At 47.4% G+C, this 24,793-nt stretch overlaps 1 protein-coding gene across 1 annotated transcript; it reads right to left on the minus strand.

Annotated features, from left to right (window-relative positions):
• Positions 1–5,367: 5,367 nt before the first annotated feature.
• LOC144109650 (endothelin-converting enzyme 2-like) lies at positions 5,368–11,833 on the minus strand. Its single transcript, XM_077642462.1, has 2 exons — positions 11,504–11,833; positions 5,368–7,077 (listed from the first exon to the last, which is right to left on the minus strand). Exons 1-2 carry the CDS (start codon positions 11,831–11,833, stop codon positions 5,368–5,370), a joined length of 2,040 nt encoding a protein of 679 aa, XP_077498588.1.
• Between the last annotated feature and the right edge of the window lie 12,960 nt (positions 11,834–24,793).

The raw sequence follows: 24,793 nt of genomic DNA on the forward strand, positions 1-24,793 counted from the left end.
TTGCACGATATGCCGACAGCCGGCCACCTTGGCGTGTCCCGCACGTACGCTCGAGTGCGGCACCGCTTCTTTTGGCCTGGTCTGTATCGTTCCGTCAAGCGTTACGTTGATGCTTGCGACCTGTGTCAACGCCGGAAAAGGCCCTCCACTTTGCCTGCCGGTCTTCTACAACCCATCGACATACGTCCGGAACCTTTTCACCGTGTTGGCCTCGACCTTCTTGGCCCTTTTCCCACGTCCCTCTCCGGTAACAAGTGGATCGCTGTCGCAACTAATTATACGACTCGGTACGCCATCACGCGTGCTTTGCCCACCTGCTGCGCTACCGATGTCGCCGATTTTCTTCTCCAAGACGTAATTCTTCACCATGGCGCCCCTCGTCAACTGCTCACCGACCGCGGTCGTTATTTTCTGTCCAGAGGGATTGATGACATTCTTCGTTCGTGTGCCACGCAGCACCAGCTCGCGACAGCTTGCCATCCACAAACCAACGGGCTTACGAAACGGTTCAACCGCACGCTCACCGATATGTTAGCAATGTACGTCTCACCGGACCACCGCGATTGGGACGCAGCCTTGCCTTATGTGACATTTGCGTACAACTCTTCACGGCATGACACAACAGGCTATTCCCCTTTCTACCTTTGTTTGGTAGGCACCCCCTATTGCCTTTGGACACACTCATGCCACCTTCTTCAGTCCCCACAACTGCTTACGCTCAGGACGCCATCGCCCAGGCCACGCTGGCTCGCCAAATAGCCCGTAGTCGGCTCCGTGCCTCTCAAGCTTCCCAGAAGTCCACCTACGACCGCCGGCACCGGGCCGTCGAATATCACCCCGGATCACTCGTCCTTCTCTGGACGCCGTCGCGCAGCGTCGGTCTCTCCGAGAAGCTCCTTTCTCACTACCGTGGCCCTTACCGTGTGGTGCGCCGAGTCACCGACGTGAACTATGAAATTGCTCCCCTTGCGTCCTCGCCATCGTCCTCTGGCCCCTCTACCGACGTCGTCCATGTATGCCGCCTCAAACCTTATCACGACGCTCCCACGCCACCACTCTAACGCCGAGACGGCGTTTCATCAGCCGGGGGTCCTGCAGCGGGTAGACGACGACGACGACGACATTGAGCGAGTGAACGAGTAGACGAGGAAGAAGAAGAGAACTCATCTCTGGCTATGTTCTGATTGCCGCCCGTAGCTGTTCATTCGTTTTTGTAAATAACTGTAAATATATTCTTTCCTGCAACAGTATTTTTGAGCTTGTTTATGTGATCCAGACGTAAAGAAACGAATTCGGAACGCAGCATGTATAGGCGTGGTTGTATACCTGTTTTAGAATGAAACATATTGTGGAATAATTTCAAACGATCGTATTCTCTTTGTTTTTTCCCAGCCGAGACTGTCTTTTGCAGTTGTTGAAGATAAAATACTTCGCTTAGGTATTGAAAGCAATGCATGCTGCTTTGTTCTGCGCCCTTTCTAAATTACAGATATAAGTCATTGCCCATGGATCTCATAATCTGCACCCATGTTCGGGTGTACTTACTCTGTTAGCTAGTTTTAAAAAGCATCCTATTTTGACATACTTGATGCTAAATTACCAGAAAGTAAGAATTTTTTCTACATGCACCAAAAATGCTGAAACAATAAATCTTCTCGTTAAGGTTTATATTACCTCTCCCCATATCCTCTCTTCCTGACCACTCACCTTTTTCATTTCATTTCTCCATTCTGCCTGCTATCCTTTACTTCCACTGCCCCAGCTCAGGTGCTTCAGTGTCGATGGCAGATGCCGGGGCTAGCAGAGATCTTTTCCTTCCTTTTTATTATTATTTAAATAAAAGACCACTTACCACTACCCTCATACAACGCCACAGTCCCACACAGAGGGATTGGCGAAGAATTGGGGCACGCAGACTTTTAATAATATTAATAATAATTTGTTTTGGGGGAAACGAAATGGCCCAGTATCTGTCTCATATATCAGCGGGCACATGAACCGCGCCGCAAGGAATGGGATAAAGGAGGGAGTGAAAGAAGAACGGAAGAAAGGTGCCATAGTGAAGGGCTCCGGAATAATTTTGACCACCTGGGGATCTTCAACGTGCACTCACATCGCACAGCACACGGGCGCGTAAGTGTTTTCCCTCCATCGAAACGCGGCCGCCGCGGCAGGGTTTGAACCCGGATACTCCAGATAAGTAGCCAAGCGCCCTCAGCACCGAGCCAGCGCGGCGGGTTTTCCAGATAGAGATTTCGTGGACGAAAATAAAATGAATGCTGAGGAAGGAAGAAGAAAACAAAAAAGAACAGCGAAATGAAACGGGAAATGCATAACGCACGCAGCAGATCGAGACTGATGTTTATCGCCGAACGGTTAAATCAAAATGATAATTGCAAGAATAAAACTAATATTGAGAAAAGAAAAAAAAATACCAACGCTCTTTACACGAGCGGAGCTTTCTTCTTCGCTTTCTTCATCTAGTAAACCAAACAACTCGTTACTTCAACGTCTTCCAGATGGTGGCGGCCTTTTTTTTCAGCGCCTCATTATTTCGACAACCATGCATGTACTTTTGAAGAGGAGTTGCCGCGAAGAGCGGCGCGCTTGAAGGCAGCGTGAAATTCGCCCATTATTGTAGAACTTGCTGGTAATGGTCTGGACTTTTCTCCAGGACGAATCGTCTCTTTTTCGGGAGGCATTGTTTCAAAGCCGATGGACGACAAGGTTTATCATGGTGAACAAAGGGAAGGTGTCACTCTTACCTCTCCCATACTATTATGGACATTGTTTATCTCAGCACATGTGCAGATTTTGGGCTCTGCACGTTGCTTTAAGAGCACTCTTACTAACGTTCTTCAAGGACACGTATGTCAGCAACGAAGGTCAAAGCTACCAAAACAGTTACAACGTGTCCACACTGCATTATATAGCAATATTGTGGTGCGTAGTACGTCACTTGATACCTGTTCTTTCAATCCGTTATATATATGTGATATTATAGCCGCCATCGAATGGGGCTCCACCGGGACCGATGTTTTCATAAAATTTTATGGCCACCCGTTTGACGCACAATGCTCGAAGTGGTGTCAAATTACATGGTCTTGAGAATAATATTGCTAATAGAGGTGAAAACAAAAATACATGTGGAATTTGTACCGGCGACCTTTCCGCCCCAAAACCTTTCATTTCGAGGACTTTCAGACGGCAATCACGGCCGAACTGTTTGTCGCAGAGAGTTCCGGGTGGTATCCAACGATTTGTCGTGTTGTGTTGCCTACGCTTATGAAATGTATTACAGATTCAACGAGGAAGTATTTTAAGAGCGTTAGCTTTCATTCATTACGTTTATCGACTTCTTGGGGTCTGCTACCACATCAATTCGACGTGAAAAATTCCGAGGAATTGAGCCACCGTGGTGGCAGAGTGGTTATGGCGCTCGGGTGCTGGCTCAAAAGGCGCGGGTTCGATCCCGGCCTCGGTGGTTGAATTTCGATGGAGGCGAAATTCTAGTGGCCTGTGTACTGTGCAATGTCAGTGCACGTTAAAGATCCCCAGGTGGTCGAAATTTCCGGAGCCCTTCACTACAGCGTCTCTCATAGCCTGAGTCGCTTTGGGACGTTAAATCCCCATAAACCAAACCAAACCGAGAAATTGAAGATGGCGGCCCCATAGTAAATCGAAATATCAACCCAATTGGTGGTTGTTTAGTGATGTCATTAGTATATTGAATTGGTGATTCATTGGTGAGGCCACTAATTTTGTGCCACATAATTAACTGGCCATGTGATTATGTTTAATTCATTATAACTCAGCACTTAAGAAGGTAATCAAAAAATTAATTAGGTATTATTTAATATTTTGTTGTGGTTAATCTTAAATTTCTATCATAATAATTAACTAACCGATGTAGTTATGATCTAGTGCTTATTCGTAACAGGCGGGATGAGTACAACATTTTAGACATTAATATTGCCTAATTAGGTCAATATTTTGTTGAGGTTAGGCGTAACATGGCGGCCGTGACGTCACCACTCAGCAGCTCACAAGGCGGTAGGCGTCCTCCTCGCCGTGAGGTATGGAAAAGTAGCCTAATCAAGTGGTAATACTTCGCATGGACAATAGATTGCGCCATCAAACAGCTTACGCTCGTTACTTCGCCTTCCAGATGGTGGCGGCATAATTTTTTAATTTTATTTTTTTATGGATGCTGTTGTCCGCAAGGAATTTTAGCAGGGTGGGAATATAACACAGCATTAAAATAATCGCACGCAACAGAACAAACTGAAGACAAAAGTACACTGCCAGGTCACTACAACAAATATTTTTTAACGTTGTGCGGTGCACAAATGGTCAAAAAATGCACTGCAAGAAAGCAAAAAAGGCATATCTGAGCTTTCGCGCGGTTAGTAGAGACTGGCGGCAAACAAAGGAAGGGAAGGTTGAGTCCCTGTCGTATTATTTCAGTTATTCCTATCTACTACTGTCCTGGGGAAAAAACGAATATTTGAAATAATTATTTTTTTACACGGAATGGTGTCCTACAACTACTGAGTTGAAGCCTCTGCCTCGTGGTATATCCGGAAGAAAATGTAATTATATCAGAGATGTTAATGTTGTAGTGTCTATTTACAACCTCATGCATAAGTTTTAGTCGAGAAACTTGTTTACCCTGGGTTTGTTGCTGCAAGTTGGCTCGTTTTAAATGTTCTGTGATTTACGTGCGGGAAAAATTAATGCAGATAAAGCGCACCGACTTTTTCTGCACCCATTTAAGGTTTTTTGTTAGTTTTTTAATATGGTCTCAGATAATTTCTGAGTAATCGAGTTCCTGAATTTTAATTTTGTTATATGCAAGTAAACAGACATTCAGTGTGGACAGTTTTAAGGCTCTTCTGAGAAAAAAAAAACAATTTTTGGTAGGCGTTTTCGGTTACTTTATCGATGTGCAGATTCCATTTGAGATTCAATTCATTTCGTTTATTTTTCAGAGTGGTACAAACAAAATCTCTGAATGGTCCTCTGGAATAAAGTTTGCACCAAACAACTTGACGATGGTTGTTGGGTTATCCACAGCCTAAGGTATTTGTATTCTGTTATTTCAGAAAGAAGAATATTGTTAGCTGAGAAATTGAAGTTAACCTTATTATTTTTCCGAGTAAAATACATGTAAACAGTTTTGTCAAAATTTACATCTGGCCATCCCCACACCAGGGAACAACCATCTGAAGTGCGTTATTTAACAACACTTATTTAACAACGACCAAAAAAATTACTGCTATTCAGAAATCGGCGACAAGTGGGTCGACCCCTCGGGCTGGTGGAAGTAAATTAAAAAGTATTACGCGTTAGTTTGTGCGGTAGAGTTTAGTTGAAGTAACTGCAAGTTTTGGTAGGATTCATAGTGGCCCCTTTGTGGCAATTAAACGCCTGTGAAAAGGGCGCAAAGTTCGCAGCTGCTTCATTGCAGCCTCCGGCGAAAACGCCTCGCATTGTGGTTGGTTGGCGGCACAGGTTGAAGCAGGCCGTGATGAAGAAGACCTCCTCTTCAGAGTATTTCTTCATGGTGCGCAGCGTCGACTCGTTCGCCCTCCGCTTGAACGCCGCGTACGCCACCTCGAGCGCGGGCAGCTCCCGAATTCCGTCGCCGCCCATAATAGCGCACTCGGAGGGATTTATCGCCAGGGAAGACAACGGCCGGTCGCGTACGTTTCCTTGACTGTCCACACGCAGGCCGACATCGTCGAAAGCGCGGACGAGCTGTCGGGCATATTCAAAGCCGATGCCTCCGAAGCGCATCGAAGCGGTTCCCTTGAATTGCACAAACGCTCGATCGCCAAGACTGGCCAGCGATACGAGCACGCTGTTCGTCAAGTAGTCGTACGCGAAAAACGGAAGCCGATAATTGCGGACAACGCGCAGCTCTCGCTCGAAAGTAGGCCCGGAGTGCGCCAGGCGCATAGTGTTCCTCCGCGCCTCGATCCAGGACTCGACGAAGGTGTGCTTCATCGAGGAGTTGGCATGCATAACAGCCGACGTGCCGTTATTGAGGTCAGGCGGCGGCCACAAGACAGTGTGCGCAGTAGCCAGTTTTTCCGCGATTAAGTTAAGTGTGGCGTTGTCCACTGACGAAAGACTGGCTATCTTGTCGCGCACTGTGAACCCCACGTCAGTGAAGTCGTTGTCAAGGATTTGTCGGGATTCCGCGCTGAAGCGATTGGCCGCATAAAGCGATGCAACCAGTGGCCCAAACATGGCCTCCACCTCCGTTGAGCAGAAAATTCGGTGCTGGTGATCGCCTGCGCTCTTCACTCTGTACATGGCACTGTAAATGTCGCTCGTAACGAGTGGTGCAAAGACCTGGACGAAGAACCAGGAGATGTGCTCTAGCAGCTCTGGGCGACTGTAGTTGCCAAACAGATTGCTCACGACCGCCAGCAACGCAGTATCGGAGACCAATAACTTTTCAATCGGGCCGTAGCCGCTGCGCTGCCCGGGAGTCACGGTTGCGTTGAGGTTCTCAGTCCACTCCTGCGAAGATAATGAAGGCGTGTATCGGCTCATGTTTGCGATGTCGATCCTGGCAGGCTTTTTATCTGTGCGCTGGTAGACCTGAGTGAACTCTTGGCATATGTGTGCCTCCGCAGTGGCTACCCTCTTCATATGCTGGCCGCCCGGGCTTGACTTCCCGCTGCCGCCGAAGACCACGGAGAAACTTTTCCAGTAAGCCTCGTAGTCTTGCTTCTCGACGTATCGCTGGTAGCTTGCCCAGTATGGCATCATTTCCCCGACGGTTAGCAACAACTCCAACTTTCGAGTATTTCCTCGGAGTTGCAGCCGTGTGTCAAACCAGAGGCCGATACCCCAGTTATAGGCAAGGTCTAGAAGTACTGCCAGAGGGTGCACACCTTCTTCCGGGGACTCAGGCCAGAGAATCCGGCGCTCCCGCATGAACTGTCGCAGCACATTCGAGCTCTTTGCAGCCACACCGGGATTTTTGTCGGCCATGCAAGCTTCAAACGCTGCCAGCGCATGGTGACCGGTGGCCAGGCGCTCGGTGGCAGAGGACAGCTCCCTCTGCAAGGGTGTTGCAAACAAACAAGACAGATACATTTTTCTTGTTTACATTTCAAGTTAAATACAAAGCACTTGCAAAATCTGCTGGGCCAACACCAGAAGCTAGTAGAAGCCCTTTGTACATACTCGTTATTGCTGCAGCGGACTGCACATAGATATCGGTTTTTGTAATTCGCCCAAATTCTCACCAAATTATTCCGAATTGATATGGGTCCCAGCCCATTCGGGGAATCCGGGGAACGAGGCAGCCCACAATAAAGCCCGAGGTTTCGTCGACCGGGCAGTGGATGAGTCTGGCTCCCTGAATTTCACGAAGGACTCAATGATCACATATCATGATCTCACCAATCATTTTAAACTAGAGAGGAGAATTTTCCCCCCTCCAGACAAAAGACTTACTAAAGAACAAGAGGTTACGTGGCGTCGTCTACAGACGAGATCGATACGCACCCCATCACTCCTCGCGCACATTTATCCAGATCTTTACAACCCAAACTGCAAACACTGTGGCCAACGTGCTACCTACGATCACATCCTGTGGGACTGCAAAATAGAGCCACCTCCGGGTGATCTAGTTACAGCTCCTTCTCTCGAGCGGTGGGAGACCGTGCTGGCTATCTCTGACCCCAGAACGCAAGTTTTGGCGGTGGAGTGGGCTGACAAAGTCGTCGAGGGCTATGTACTCTCGACCACTTAACGCGACTTCTTGCCAAGCTCTTCCCGGCGAATAAAATGTTTTACAATCAATCAAAAAAATATCGGTTACCCATGATCGCTCGACAAAGCAACGGCGGTCCACACTGGTGTGCCGGCATGCGAAAGTTCAACAAACATACCCCTCAATAATAAAGAGGTAGAAACGCTTAACTGAGAAGAGGAAGTTGCTAGCCATTTTGATTTCAAATGAGACTCTATTCCATACCTTCGCCCCGGAATATTGAATTAGGCGCCGGCCGTGGTTCGTGTTACGGTCAAATTAAAATTAATAGTACTGGCATTTCAAGCATTTCTTGGGCAAAACAAAAACGTTTCTTGAAAGCAGCTAAATATTCCGTCTATTGTAATTTACTACCATTGTGATTCTCATTTTTTGTGCACCGAAGGAAATGGCCAAACCTGTAACCTGTGGAGCAAAGGTGCTCGGGACAGATACCTATCCGAGCAGGTTATTATACGCAGTGCTCTATCCTGCACAGAAATCGTCGAATCAATGTAGGACCTGTATTTGCTAGCCGAGTATTCACAGCAGTAAGTCAAGTGACAATGAAAAAGTGAAAATAATGATTTTCAGCACAGCATAGTAACCCTCTTGTTCTGAGGATGTGACATGCTAAAGAAAGCTTATACCAAAAGGTATCAGTATCTTTATGGCAGCTAAGGCTGACGTTAAATGTCACACCGAGGTATTTAAAGGCGTCAGCTTGCTCAATCAAAATGTCATTAATGAAAATACAACGCTCACTATCACTTGTGCGTTTGTGCAGTGACCTAAACACAATGTGCTTTCGTATCAGCATTTCTTCTTAATTTGTTAGCTTGAAAGCACGCTGAGATGTGTGATACGCAAGAGTAAGAGATAGGCAAATGTATAGCTTTTTCCTAGCCACAATTTTAGTTACATTGTTGTCCGTTAAAACTATTGCAGTGTTATCAGCGTGCATCACCGTTTTGGGAACCGTAATATTATAAAATTAAGTCATTAACGTACAAGAAAAATAGCACAGGGCCTAAGTCTGCCACCTGGGAAACTCCTGCGCAATCAGATAAGTCAGTTCATTTTATGGGTTTCAGATTAGCACATTGTTTTATTTTAGCAAGACAGCTTGAAACAAAATCAAGAGTGGAATTTCTAAAACCACAGTGCTCTTGAGTTTCATCTGATAATAAATTATTAAGAATGTCAAATGCTGCCCTTATGTCTAAGAGAAAAGCTACATCTTTTTTTATTATTGTGCAAGAAAGAACATAATTTTTCAGGGAATGTCATTTTTGGTGTAGTTGTAGACCTGTTGCTGCTAAAGTCATGTTGACATTGAGATATGAGTTTAGTTTTTTTGAAGCGGACTGCTAGATTTTTGGAACAAGTTTTTCGAATTAAGTAGTAACGATAGGCATCACACTGAACTCGTTTAAGGGCTATTTAATATTTTGCATCACTTTTCGAGGCAGGCCAGTGTGACGGAAAAGGCTGGCAACTGGCTGATAATACTGGCGTGGCTGCTATTGCCAATGGAGCTATGAGCAGCGCAGGGCATATCTCAAGCGAAAAATTCTAACTGGTTACTATATGACATGCTTCGCAGCAACTGCCGTAGTCGGACAGCATGCGCAAAAGCCGGTGACAAATTTTGACCCTACAGTCGGTTTGAATTTGTAACTTTAAATGATGGTTGGAGGTCACATCCATCTGACAAGCATTAGCTTAATACGCCGGCATTGATAATACAAAGACAATATTAAATTACATTTGCGTTCACTGGCTAATGACCTGGGAGCCCACTAGGGTAATAATGAATAAGTTGCGTCCCGTTTTGCACAGATTTTAAATTTGTCATTAAGATGTTAAAAAAAGTCAAAACCAACTGTAAATATTAAAGATAGCATGTCAAACAAGCTTTTTATTCATTCGGTCATTCGAAATGTTCAGTGGCTTCTGAAATACGTTAGTGTGCATTGCTCCTTCAGTCAGACTTCGTCTCTAGCGACGTTCGAGCATTAACACGCCGGCGTAGAAAGTACACAATAATTGCTGTGAAGCTCGCGTTAAAGAAGTGCCTCCGCGGCCAAACAGCATCCTGTCCAGTCACGGACTCTAAACTGCCTGGTAGCAGCGACTCTGTTGTGATTTGTACGCAAGTATAGCTATGTCTTCTCACTGTCGCTGGCAAGTATGTCAGCCTAAAAAAATTTGTTGTCATTACTACGAGTGCCGAAACTTCTGCTGCAGTTGTTGCTAGGAACAGCTGCAGGAACTAGCAGTTTTTGCTATGAAGAGAACAAGTAATTTGAGCAAAAGGTTGTTCAGTTCCACACATATTTGGAATAGACAACGAAATAGTACCACCGCTAGTCCCGTAGTGTGAACAGGAGTACTTTCACTGTACCGCGAACAGAATACTCACTTTAGTAATTAAGGTTCAGGACTTTAAAGGTTAGAATAAATTCTTCAATAAGGGAGTAATTACTCATTTTCTTCTACCCAAGCACAGCCATATAATGCGCTTGGATGGATCACAAGTTAAAACAGCCGCAAAAGTCCTGACTTGCCCAAATCCGCAGTGTCACTCTGAAATTTTCTCTTCGCTCCGAGAATAGCTTAGAACACCAAAATTTTAACCTGTATGTTTTAAGGAACCCGCTGGTTAGAGCGTTCAGAATTCAATTCACAGTGACAACCGACGTCTACATACGCGGTAACACGAACCACCTTTGCAAGCTGAGGTGTTCCATGTCAGGCCTGCCCCCGAATGTGCGCAACGGTTTCGCTGAATCGCCCCAAAGCGCACAGATGTTGCCAATTGTTCATCTATAGTATCACATCTTGTACAGTTGCCAATGCATCTAGACTACAGCGGCGTGCATCAAGGGATATAAGGTACATTAAGCTGTCGAATGATGCGATGCCGGAGTGGGACTGCCGCCTTGCGAATGTTCTGCTCTATGTCATTAGCTCTTGGCCCGTAGTGTCCCGGGATGTGCAGCAGTACTTCTGGCCTGACAGCGGCTTGACTTCACATTTTAGCTGTGTCTCCGGTGTGTTCACATTATAGCCGGAAGTTTGAAAAATTTTAATGCAAAGTTTGCTTTAATTGAACAGGATTTAATCTCCTTTGCCATGCTTAGTATAGATGACGAACTACACGTTCACTTCCGATCTAGCGAATCTGCGCTAATATAAAGTGTATATATTATACACATAACATGAGCATTCCTGTCAGGCGGCAAGAACTAATGTATCATTGAAAAGAGTAGGTGCAAGGAGGGTGCGCCAGTACAAATCGAAACTGTTCATAGTATAAAAACTGCTTGACAATGAATGTGCAGCTAACAAATAAAGCAAGCAGCCACAAATAAGGGTCTCTATATATGGAACCATTCACTTAAGGAAATGGTACCCTTTTGAGAGACCTATCTTTACCAAAAAAACAGGAAATGTGTTGAACTTAAAAACAGCTGCAGGTTTTATTTTTCGGTTATAAGCTTTTCTAACAAATTAAGAATACGAGTAAAATCTCCAATGTAATTATTAAACTGACAGACAACAGCGGGGGTTTTTTGCATTGAAGAGAAAAAAGGTGACAAGGAGCTCGAATGACCACAAAGATGCTTTAGCTTTTACGCAATGAACAGGAAAGGCTATCTCTCTTTTAGTCCCTTTATTTGAGCGTTCAAGAAATCATTCCAAAGATAGCGCGCTGCGACGCACTTCGAACTCCGCGAACCAGTCGGCGAGCATGAGGCCCATGAGGGCCGAGCCGTAACCGAACGGCGGTCCCCGCTCTGAGGCCACCCGCGACGCCCACTTGGAGCAGGCGAACGCCTCGAGGTCGTCGCAGGGGCTGATCGACTCGTTCACAAGGGCGGTCAGCAGGTGGGCGTATTGGCGACACGAGATGGTAGTGCACAGAACCTGCTTGCCTCGGCCGCCCGAGCCGGTCGTCGCCCGCGAGGTGAGCATGTACAGCGACAGCGCCAGCGAGAATATCACCAGCACCACAAAGCTCGCGATCGTCGAACGCAGCGCCACCCTCTCCATGGCCACCTCGGCGGCCGTCGGCTGCACGAAAGCATGCGGGCGCCACGGGTGGCGTTGTTAAATGGCAACTGAACCACTTCTTGAGCAATCTGCGATATTCTAGGGTCCAAATGTATAGGAGCTGTAAGCGAAGCGCGCCAAGTGTTTTTGCGCTTGCATTTAAGATAGTGACGTAATCGACGATTGAATTTTTGGCTTCTCGTTAAAGCATCTTAGGAGCATGCGGTGAAGCTCGGTGCGACGTTAGGGAAGGTGAGATGTCAAATTACAGCTGCCGTCATCCACACCTTGTCGGGCCTCGTTGGATGCTGCCAAACAACGTTCAGGGGGCTTTGCGTTCGGTGGCGTTGGTTTTTTTTTTCTTAAAAACAAGCTTTTCTGCTTTAGAAATGCACCGCTACCTTCGATGACGTATCATGCGCCACACACCTCATTTTAAATGCTATCCCGACAGGACTTCGCATGCTTTACCTGCAACTTGCACACATTCGACCCCTTTATGCTCCTCGATTCCTAAAACGTATGCAGTTGCCCTTTAGTTGGGAGAGCCTCGCGCGGGCGGTTTCACTGCGTATTGCGAAGTGATTGAAGGCTGCTTTAAGCGCCGTCATCACTCGGTTCGAGTTAAAACTGTTTATCGTTCCATCTCAGCATCCTTTCCTGGGCGCAAGGACGCATATATATAACCTCCCCGTGACGGTTGTAATTTCTGAAGCAGTAGAAAATCGTATACAAAGAAACCACTGTAGGAACACCTGCTTCAAAAAGGTAGTGGCAACCGGAATTCAGTTCAGCAACTGGCCACTCCGGATTTAATTCCAGTTTCCATGTGAGGATGATAACTCGTATTATTGCCCAACAAAGCTTAGCAGGAGTCAAGTAGAATTATTTTCGTCTACGGATCATGCCCTCTAAGTCTACTGCATGAGTTGTTGTCTCCTTCTGGTAGGCGGCAATGCAGAGAAACGGAAGCTGTTACAGCAGACAGGCATTGAAGCCTGAATTTAGCCAGCGATAACTCCGTTAAAGGTACACACGCGCGAAAGGGCGCCAAGCGAGTTCTTATATTTTGCACACATGCCACACACACGGTACGCGCGATGTGCTTTTGCAAGTGGCTAAGCAGTGGCGGCGACGACGTTGTAGTTTGGGTTAGGGAATGTACAGAAGCTTTCACACATCATTTCTGTTGTATTGTGTTTTGGCATGTCAGGCCAAAATCTTGTGCAGGGCCACATCATCTGCAAAGGTGGGTCCGATGCGGTCCCTTCCTTCATTCCTTCACAGTGGTTCTGACGGCCACCGGTGACGCACCGGCCGCTCTCGAATTACGGTTTTGTAGTGATAGCTACATTACGATAGCATTTCGAGGCTTCAGCATGGCGGTGCCGCCCCGCCGTGGCTGCACTGCCACGCTGTCACGTGGTTAGTCACGTGGTGCGGAGCAGCTGCTGCGGCCGGCGGCGAAACCGAACTGCCTCAGCTGTGCACATGACCGCGTGAAGTGGGACGAAGATGAAAAGGGAGCGCCAAGCGAAACGGAGCGGCGAAAGACTGACTTTGCAATTCGACTAAGCAAGTTCCACTCGGCGAGCTGTAGCTATCGCTACACTCCAGTTTTAATCAGAGCTAAACCACCGCCAATTTTTTTGTACACTGGACATCGCAGCTTCATGCCTCCCAACAGGCACCGTCGTTTTTGCATGAAACCACATCATCAGTAACAGCTCTCCTTTGTTGCATAGCGATGCGCCAACCTCTAAGCTTAATAAACAAATATGTACCGCCGACTACAAACTTATTATGAATGCTCAATCGTGTGGCCACGAAGCGTTGGCGACTGGTTCGAGACCAGGCTAGCGGGAATACAGGGTACTGGTTTTCATCAGCCCCCGTAAACACACTGTGCAGAACGTTCTCAGAGCCAGCGGACGCTCCGCGGCGCTAATGTCGGTCTAAGCCACACGCTAGGGAATACATGCTGTTTCCCGGTGGCGTTGTATGCTAGCTGCAGTGGCTGAAAAGTTTATGAACTTTTTGTTGTTAAATATTCTGCTCGCCTGGTCACCGAAGCAGCTTGAGAAAATCTAATTGTCAACGTCCTATATTATCGTAGCCAGGGAGTTCAAAAATCTCTTTCGTGCGTCTAAGCGCCTAAAGTTGTGACGGTGCACTGCATGAAGAAAGCCAGCGAGATTGTCATTACGATGCTTAGAGTCATAGCCATCGTCTACTATACCAGAGATTACCTCCTCTAAAAAAATTACAGCCGACTTAGCTTACTTGGCCAAATGTGGAGTATTTTCGCTACCACGTTGCATTTCATTTAGCTTTCGATTTGAGAGGAAAGGGTTTCAAGGTCAGGCTTTAGGCAAAGGTAGGCTAAATTGGTGATTGGGGATCTTGGCAGAAGAGCATTATAGATTATAAGATATAAAATATAAAGCCGTGTGTTCTGAATTTATTGCGCCAGGATTCAAATTGATGAAGACAACGACATGGAATTCACGGCGAAAGAGAGCGGTATTTAAATAAGAGAAGTGATCGTTCAGGTCTGCCATTTCCGCCCTGCAGAGTCACAAATTTTCTGACCCAGATGGTATCACTAGCGAGTTCTATAAATCATTTTCACCTTCCCTTGCGCATGTTTCGATGGAGGTTTTCAAGCATCTGATGGAGTTGGTTTTTCCCTCCCACTTTTGTTTTTCCTAGAAGAGTCTATTAACTCCAAGAACACAGGTATTAATAGATTGAAAACAGTAAAAGGATATCGTGTAAATTCCCTCTGTAATGTAGAATACAGACTCTTTGCTAAGGTTCTTTGTAGTAGCCTGCAGCTAGTTGTCGCTGACCTAATACGCTCGCATCAGGTCTGCGGTATCACAGGCCGCAGTATCCAAACCCATATCGACATTGAACGTTGGGTGTTGGAGACGGCATCACATGAGAGTGATTGAAATTCAACTTGCGAAGGTGTTTGATAAAAGACGTCAAGATTTATTCTTTCTGTCTTCGAGCACGCACTTATTGTTGACGTTTCGCTCAGGAGCCTAAGAGTGTGCTATAATGCGTCCTATACAAGGCTAGTTGTTGAGAGATATTCAAACGTATACCACTGAAATCAACAGACATTTTTTTATTATCGCCTTTTTTGCTCTCCCAATATATCAGACCCCATTGTCTCAGTGTTAAGAGCGAAACTATAAGTTGTTTTTCCCTGGCTTAATGTGATATTAATGTTATAACCCATTCTGATGATGTCGCCCTCTTTCGTTCTGATAAAGAGAGTTTACTTGTGGCATTACATTTCACTGAACAGAGGTATCAGGTGCGTCTCTTAATTTCGATGTCCACAGGATTTTGGTTAGGTTCTTGGAATGCAAGGACAAGTAATTTTCGTAGTATAATAGGGAACTGCGGCTCCATTCACTACCAGCGGGTTCCTCTGCATCAACTTCCCGACAGTGGAGCCTAGCGGGATTCACAGATTATGTTCATGAAGGAACAAAACATGGTTTGGATGGGTCGGGAACTGTCAATGTTTGCTCGGTCCCAAGTCTGCAACATCGTCTTATTTGTAAAACTTGCGTGCGTCTTGCAGGTTGAAAACTAAAATTTTTTCACAGATTTGCTCTCTGGTTTTGTTTGATGGCTTATGATAAACTCTTACACATATCCGAGCCGGCTCTGAAACGTCAGGTTTTAAAATAAAATAAAGTTTTCGGCTCGAGATGTGTAAGAGTTTATTACACGTCTTGCAGGTTCTGCATAGTGCGGGAAAGAAAGTGCAGGTGATGCACAGAATATTCGCTACCTTCGTACGGTGCTCCTAATGGGAGCGCATGCGTCGCGACAACCTGTCTCGTTCTCTAGAGTCTGATGAAATATGCCTTGTTCATTTATTCGTCCCTAACCTTGTTCCGCGTTTTGTCTTTTTCAAGTCGGCACGCCTCTCCTTTTTAGTGGCTGTGCTTATTAGGAGTCTTTGTGATCATTTACCTTTAGTATTCGCGCCGACTGCAGAGGCTCGTCAAGGACCGTTAGGGGTTTCATTAAGGGAGTTTCTGATCCTTCAAATTTCTCACTGTGCGCTTTTCTTTAGACTACCTGTATAGCTTCTCCAGGAGGCGGATGACAAAGATACTTAGTATTTGTTTCCTATACCACTCTATCGGCAGATGGAGTTTTGTAACAACAGTGTTTTAAAGCATGTTAAGCGAATGCGCATTTCATATCCGCAGCAGAAACTGTTTTTTAACTTTACATATCGACACTGCCCGTCAAGGCGAAGCTTCCTAGTAAGGGGATATTTGTGGCATAAGCAGTGAATTCGCGCCTGTACAATACACGAGAGACGATCGACCATTGTTTCGTTTTGTGCAGTGATGCAATATTCTTCTGGGACATGTTACAACCAGCGGTTAAGAAGAAGACTGAAAGCATACCGTACAGTATCTGTTTCTTGCTGTTGATAAAAACTGTGCTGTACCGTGTGATCTATTTATGTTGCTGGGACTGTTTAGTCTCTGTCAGAGGCGTATGATGGACCGCCACGCCGAATCACCGCGGTCATTGAAGTCTTGCTAGAGCGTCGCGCTTTGGTGCGGGGAGTATATGTTGTTCCGGAAGAGCGGCCTAGCTTGTTCTCTTATATAGTGGCATGTTTTTTCCTCCGAGAAATTTCATGCTCGGGAAGGTGGGGACATGCGGGGGTATAGCGGGCTCGTAATATGCAACCCGACGTTTTGCGGCATCATTACATTCAGATTTTCCTTTCCTGGAGTTTTTCAATAAAAAAAATTATGGCCACTGCTTGGTTCTGTCGCGCAGTGGCCAGGGAAGCTGAGCTGTTCGCAGCACTGCGCATTCGAAACGCAGTATCTGCAATATTTATTTTATTTCTGCAGCTTCTGACACTAGAAGATAAAATGTTTTTTTTTTCGCCATTGGAAGCCTTAGGGCTAGCACATTACAAATTTTCTGGGGTTCTACCCGGCTGAAACTTGTTATGCTGAGCAAAACCAGCGGCGAGTCACGTGTTTAGTCACATGGAACAGCTGGCGAGACGAGCGGTAGGCGCGGCGGGGGCAAAGCGAGCGACGCAGCTGTGGCGAGTCACATGGTGTGACGTCAGAGCCACAGCCCCGGTGAGCCTCAAGTTTAGAGGTCAAATCTCGGAATCATTTGACCTTGAGGTTTGGCGTGGGAGAAGCAGAGCTTTCGCTCTAGACGGTTGCGGCCGACGACATAAGAAGGCGCGGCGTTTTGGGGGGGGGGGGGGGGGTGGCACGCACCTTGTGCTCCTTCTCACGGTCGTCAATCGCGCCGGTGGTCAACCTCGGCGTTCCGGCAACCGTGGGTCTGCTCGCGATGCTGCTGCCTGCCGGAGAAGCACCGCCGCGTAGCTGCGAGATCGGGCATACGGCAAAACGAGAAGCCGCGAACGGGGACGCCCCAGTCGGCGATCGTGGCACCAGTCCAGAACGTCCTGCGCCGGTTCAGAAGTCAGGCAGAATAAAAATGCTTAGCTGTGGTTCAACGTGGCTTGAACCTTGTTATACGAGCGAGAGCTCTGGTAGAGCCCGGCCTCCGCTGTTTCTAATCAAATGCCGAGGTTAAGGTCAAAGGTCAAGGTCAGGTACCGAAAGGTTATAGTCATATGACCACGCCTTGACTCGTCGCCGCGGTGGCTGAGTGGTTATGGCGCTCGGCTGCTGGCCCGAAAGACGCGGCTTCGATCCCGGCCCCGGTGGTCGAATTTCGATGGAGGCGAAATTCTAGAGGCTCGTGCACTGTGCCATGTCAGTGCTCCCTAAACAACCCCAGGTGGTCGAAATTTCCGGAGCCTTTCAAAACGGCGTCTCTCATAGCTTGTGTCGCTTTGGGATGTTAAATCCCCATAAACCATAAACGCCTTCACTCGCCCTGTCTCAAAAAGAAAACAGTATCTTGAAAACTGTTTACCACGTATGCATATAAGTTACTTGTCTCCAGCCACACTCATGTGATCTTCACCTGTATTTATGTGTCTTTCTGTGAAGTAAAGAACGTACTTGATGTTTAGCGCTTTTCCTACGTACTTCTCTGTGTCCTCGTCTATAGCGCTAGTCTTTTCTAATTAATAATGTACAGCCAATTATCCCAGCTTTCGTCCTTGACTTCATTCTATCATAGCTTGTGCCATACCACCACGCAGTTATGTTCGGGTTGACGTAGTGAGGCATTGAAGTTGATCGTCGATGTGGTGCCTACTGTCTGGAATTAAATATCAAAGCTCAATGGACATGATCAAACGTCAAGGTCAGATACGTAATGATCATAGCCATGTGATCGCGTGGTCATACTACCATAGCTTGGGCCATACCACCACGCTGTTAAGTTCGGTTCGACCTTGTGAGGCAGTGAAGGTCACTGTCTCATCCACATCAAAATTGGAAGTTGTACCCCGAGGAGTCGAGCTCTCGCTCTATTATATTCGGTTATTAATTATTGTTCATTCAGTGTTTTTGCTGTTAGCAGACGTGAACAGCCATGTACCCTCAAAGCACACATATTTCACGGTTAACATTAGATACATTTAGCATACCGTGTACTATGACGTGTACCGTGTTACCGGTGCAGTTACTGGAGTACCAGGAGCCCGCGCGTCGTCAAAGCGCAAGTGCAGATTTGCTTCAAGGGCACTGGATGGCGCCAGTTAACCCAACAGTTGCTCGTGTGCATGCAGCATCTGGACCAATCAGCCCGAAACGATGTAAAATTGAAAATTGCCTTTTTTGTGGAAAGGAAATGGCGCAGTATCTGTCACACGTATCGGCTGACACTTGAACCTCGCCGCAAGGGAAGAGATAAAGGAGGGTGGGAAAGAAGACAGGAAGAAAGAGGTGCCGTAGTGGAGGGCTCCGGAATAATTTCGACCACCTGGGGATCTTTAACGTGCACTGACATCGCCCAGCACACGGGTGCCTTTTGCGTTACGCTTCCATCTGAAACGCGGCCGCCGAAGCTGGGTTCGGACCCGAGTACTCCGGCTCAGTAGCCCAGCGCCCTAACCACCGAGCCACCACGGCGGGCTGGCGGTGGGTAGGTTCCCGGTATTCCAGCAGCGGTTACTGTAACACGGCAGATGCCGATATTGCAGGTTCACTGCTGCACTGATACAGGTAAACAAGGCTTCGAGCAATCATTGCGTAATAGTGAAAACTAAAACTTTGCGATGGATTCTCTTCTGACTGCTTGAATTTCTGCTTTATGTCTTCGTCTTTGCGCTCTTTGCCTTTCAATCTGCTTTAAGCTTTATGGGACTTAAAGTCCCAAAGCGAATCAGGCTATGAGGGACACCGTAGTGGAGGACTGCGGAATAATTTCGACCACCCAGGGCTCTTTAACGTGCACTGACATTGCACAGTACACGGGCCTCTAGAATTTCGCCTCCATCGAAATTCGACCGCCGCAGCCGGGACTGAACCCGCGTCTCTCGGATCAGAAGCCTAGCGGAATAACCACTGAGCCACAGCGGCGGCTCCTTCAATTTCAGTTGAGCTAGCTGAATTGCAGTAGCATTTACGCATGGACATCACTTCAGTGGCATCGTTCTCGTACGAAGTACATTCTTGAGCAGACTTCTTTAGAGCGCTGGAGCGGCGGCTGCGGAAGAAATCAAAGGGCGTAAGTGCTGTGTTAAGCGCAGTGTGCCCGTTCCTTGGTTTTATTTCTGTGCAGCTTTGGTTCAGCAGAAACACTTGCCGTAAAAAGCACTGCCTGCTGTAAAATTTCGATTCGTTTGCTGTGCAGAGTGCTACGCACTCGAGCGTCCAGATACAAGATTGATCTCGTTTGTGCGTGAACTCGTAACCATCGAGTCCGATCGCGCCCTCGAATCCGCGACGGGGCTGATAACGCAGGCTCTTGTTCCTGCATTCACTTGCCGGTAATCAAATTCCCAGGTATGAAACGAATATATTGCAATTTACAGATCTGGTCTATCTTGCAAACATAACCCTAGCCAGCAAGTCAACTCCACACACTTCGGCACTTTATTCTTTCTTGCCTGCTGTCTCATACTCTCAAATGCACTCGTCTATCGCCGCTCCGGTTTCTTCACCTTGGGGTTTCATTTCACGGAACGAGAAACACGAGTGCTCAGAATAAACAGACAAAAATGTGAAAATTTTAAATCGAAATATAAACCGAAAAACAACACTGCCAACGGATGTAGCACCGCTGTAGCTCAGTGTTAAAGGCAGTCCTCGACTAAGCCTGTTTACTCGTGTTCGAATCCGACCGGAGCGGCGGTATTTCTACGGAGGTGAAACGCTAAGGCACCTGTGTTCTGCGCGGCGTAAGGTCTCCAGGTGGTCGAAATTATTCCGGAGCCCTCCACCACGGCGCCTCTTTCTTCCATTCTTCTTTCACGCCCCCCTTTATCCCTTCGTTTACGGCGTGGTTCAGGCGTCCGCGGAGATGAGAGAGATACTCCGTCATTTCCTTTCACCAACGACCAGTTTACAATTTATAATTATTTTACTTTGCTGTGTCAGTGCATGTTCAAGATCACCAGGTGGCCGAAATTATTCCGGGCCCCCCTCTATGGCACCTCTTTCTTCCTTACTTCTTTCACTCCCGCCTTCCTCCCTTCCCTTAACGACAGGGTTCGAGTGTGCACCGAGATATGTGATATAGATACTGCGTCTCTTCCTTTTCTCAGAAGCAATTTTCAATTACCGCCTTTAAAACGACGGGTACTGTCGTTGGGGTGAAAGGCAATCGCGTGAAGTAGAAAAACCAGGCACGTTTTTCTTACCGCTTCCACGCGGGGAATAATGCCCCAGAAGGCGCTGAGGCGTCAGCGACTTTCCCAAAGCGGGCATTTCCGCTCTATTCCCAATGCTAGAGCTCGGCGACTTCAGTTTCCCGTCGCTGGCATTGTCTTCCTTGCATAGCCTTTGTTGGCTAGCGGCACCGGAGTGCAGGGCCGCCACTTCGACTTCAGATTTAAGGGTGTTCGCTTCGTCTCCGGTCGGTCTATAATTCTGGAAGTAAAAGAAAACGAAACAAAATATAGAAAAACGTCATCAGTCAAGCAGCAGCACCTGTCAATAGCTACGAAAGTGTACCTCAGTGTGCGGGAAACTAGTGTATGCTCGACGCACCTGAGCTTGCAAGCGCTAGGCATAGCAGGGCTGAGGTAGCTAACAAACAGTGAATAAGACAGGAGCCGAAAATTTAAGCGTGTGGTACGTAACTGACTACTACATAAAATTTTTAAGGACGATTGCGATACTTCGTAATGAGATATTTCAGTGCTGCTCTGTCTGCTTCAGCGCCGCGAATGGCAGTCTCCTCTCGGCGGCGACCGCGAGCCTGTGCTGCAAGGTGCCACCTAGCCTCTACTTTGCCAGCGCGAAATCCTGTGTACCCTGGGCGGCGGCGATTAGGTTCTGCTTTGGCGGTGCGAACTGCAGAGTCCTCTCTGTGGCGGTGCGCACTTCTGTATTCAGGCGTAGGCGGCGCTGAGCCTCTCCTCGCGCAGCTCGTTGAGCAGCAGCGGCAGACAAAGCATGTCCACCGGTTGCGCCGCTGTTCTACAGAATGACCTGGCTGAGACTATTTGTATTGCATTGCACAAGGAGACGGTTTGTGCTATGACGACAGCGCTGCGAGTGGCACGGCAGACGCGGAGAATCTATCAGGTGCGGAACGTTTCACACCATCCATCGCCCGCCAACGGAGAGAAGCGTGGCGCGACTTTGAGGAGGCAGCGCTTGAGTGCCCGTGGGCGCGGGTCGCAGCACACAGACCTCCCCTACCCTAGCCTCTTTACCTCCGCTCATACAATGGGGGTGGACGACGGCCCGCACCTCTCTGACGCCATCTATGAGCGAGCGACGGTACTCTCGTTTGCTTGGTTACACCGGCGACGGCGATGCGGCTCAACCCCCGAACGGGAGCTTAAAATTTGGGCTTTAATATTAAGAATAATTTGGCCAAAAATGTGACGGCAAGAGCACAAGCCAAGTGCGCGCTTTTCCCCTGACTGGAGGCCATCTGACTCCAGGCATTCTCATACACCAGGGACAACTAAGAGGGAATGGAGGGCTAGTCGGTTTTTCCAACTAGAATACATTTCCTTCCTGCGTCCCTCTTTTCGTTTTTGTAGTTTTATTATCCAAACCATGGAAGTTCGCCGATGTCGCCGACCTTCCGAGAGCAGGTATCCTAGACGGGCAGGAATCGGGGCTCCACTGTGGCATAAACTGTGGAAATGCCTTTATGCATAGGATCACCCGGTCCTCTGCTAGCAGTGACTTCAATAACCTCACTTCTCTCCCTCAGCCACGTAAGCGCGAGTCCCCTTTTACAAATGTGTCACTAAAGACACGGAAAGGGCAGCCACAAATGGCAGGCGCGAAGGAAACTAAATGTCACAGCTGCCTAGCGTACGGACACAGACCGCAACGTCAGCGACTGCCCCAAAGTTTGCTTTTGCATCTAAATTGAAAGCTCTTTCCTGCGGCTTCAGAAAAGTTATGCTCAACTAAGCGGGCTACTTGCCGGCTGCATGGCGTTGCTTTCATCAGGACTGGTCTTGCATTTGTGGTCGGTCGCCCCGTCGAGTTGATGCTGAGCTTCTTCATGCGCTCCCTGATGGCGTCCTTCGTCTAACAACTCTCGTATATCCGCTTTATCCCTGTCCATCTTTTCATGTTCACCTAATTGGCGCTCTTGGTCTGCGGAACTTGATGCCGCGTCAGTCTTTGCGTCGATGCGCTCACGAGGCACTTGAGGAGCCGATCCCGGCGACAACAGTGCACTCTCGTGCTGAGCGTAGTTCAGGGAGCCTGCGGTCGGAGGTCGCGGCTCTTGGGCTGATTTGGATCCTCCCTCAGCCATCACCGAACTCGTGGCTGCCGCGGTTGATGTCCCACTTTTCGGTTTTGGGTTACCAGGTAGAGCTTTCTGTAACCAAGGAGAGCCAGTCCGTTTTGGTGTGCTCGTCGACTTCTCAGATTGCTTCGACTGGACGTCATTATCTTCGATGGCCTGCTCTGGCTTTTCCCTGCGGGCTTGCTTGTTCGATCTCGGGGACTTATGCGGCCTGGCAGACTTCGCTTTCCGCGAAGGCTTTGTAGACTTCGGGGACGCATTGTTGCTTTCCATGACGCTTCGGCGACTGACCACCTTCTCTTCCTCCTTATATGTGTTTGCTTGTGGCTCCTCCTTTCGGCCACGTGTTTTATCCGTCTTCGAGTATTTTGGTACGCGGTTTGCTTATTTGCGCATTATATCATAATTCGATGCTAGAGGCACAGAAAACCAGTCAGCCGTTGACCACACCTAGTGTTCCTCTTCCACTGCTGACTTCAATGGCAAGCATCAGCGCCTTGTGCTCATCGGGAGGTGCTGTTCGGAAACGGCATCGCTATTTCATCCGACAGGGGAGTCAAAAGCCACGGCGTCGTTGATGCAGCAGTCTCCGTCCTGCAGCTTGGAGTCCGTGGCCGCTGTGTGGAGTGCATTCAGACTCTTCTCGTTCAAGTAATCACGTCCGGAAACAGAAGCTGGTAGAGATAGGAGGTTTTAAATCATTATTGTGTACATTGCATCACCATCATCAGTCTGACTACGCAACAGCAGAGCAAAAGCCTCGAACATATCTCGAATTAACCCTTTCCTTTCCCAGCTGCGGACACCATATCCCTGAAAGCTTCTTAATCTCATCCGTCCAACTAACTTTCTGCTACCCCCTCCTACGCTTGCCTTCTCTTAAAATCCACCCAGTTACCCTTAAGGACGAGCCGTTACCTTGCCTTTGCAGTACATGCACTGCCCAAGCTAATTTCTAACTCTTGATTTCGAATGTCATTACAGTGCGTTTGTTCCCTCACCCACTCAGCCCTCTCCCTGTCTCTTAACGTTACATATATCATTTTCCTTTGCATATCTCGCTGCCTCGTCCTCAATTTCAGTTTGTCTCATTTTTATAGCTTGTTCTGCGATTGCCACGAGTAGCCATGACTGCTATAGAAAACCAGTGGGGTACGTTCTAGACAATGAATAGCAGAAAACTACCGGCGTTCCGAGGAGAGATCTACAGATATATTGATAAGCATACTATATGCTACAACATTGCGCTCATAAACAACTTTTTTTTTCAAAAAAGCGCTTGCACAGCATTTCTGGGTATGTAAAATTCATTGTTATAGCAACAACTGTAACAATGCAATAGATAAGCAGGACCAGATGCAGCTCCTCTGTACGTCGGCATTCTGTTTGCTGTCGGAATTCTGGACAGACTAGGAACTCCTCTGGTCTTCACTTTTGCTTGCAGTCTCATAATTATATTGATAAATTCGGCGCCGACCCTTTCAGTCCATTCCCTCTTTTTTCCGCTGGTAACGAATGAATTATAGTCGCAAACGGCTATTGAACATCATATGAGGAATAAGGTGTTGCAGCGTGACACATTATCGGGATCGTCCAATTTTTCGTGTACCAAATGGCCAAGCCTGCCAGAGATTCGTCACATGAGATTACCGATAGAGGCACGTCGTTTATGCCACAACTTTCGAACGACTGACGCTTTCGAATTCTGTCACACGAGGCCACTCTATAACAAACTCAGACAAACTCGCCCACAGAAAGACTTAAACAGCCATCGCCGACATGACGGAAATGTACTTGGACTCGCATAAAAAAGCTGGTACGAGATTCTGCCATGCGTCACAATATAAAAACTAATTTTTTGTCGATAAACATCCCATGTTACCGCACCAAATGTTCGATAATCAAAAGTTTATGCCCTTTTCCTCTACTTCTCTAAAGCTCCCACTCGTTGTTTGTAGCCATATTTCTTACTGTGACAGTCTACTTCGTTTAGTAGTGCGACAACTACAACGTCCGGACGTGCCGGAGAGCAATCTCGAATTTTTTTAGCTTTCCTTCTTGATATCGGTATTA

The sequence above is a fragment of the Amblyomma americanum genome, chromosome 11 (assembly GCF_052857255.1).
Source record: "Amblyomma americanum isolate KBUSLIRL-KWMA chromosome 11, ASM5285725v1, whole genome shotgun sequence".
Classification (NCBI taxonomy): Eukaryota; Metazoa; Arthropoda; class Arachnida; order Ixodida; family Ixodidae; genus Amblyomma; species Amblyomma americanum.

Coding starts and splice junctions, on each gene's coding strand:
- LOC144109650 (XM_077642462.1), bottom strand. CDS start 11,833: ATGGAGAGGGTGGCGCTGCGTTCGACGATCGCGAGCTTTGTGGTGCTG. Junction 7,078..11,503: donor ACTGGTTCGCGGAGTTCGAA/GTGCGTCGCAGC, acceptor ACACCCTTGCAG/AGGGAGCTGTCCTCTGCCAC.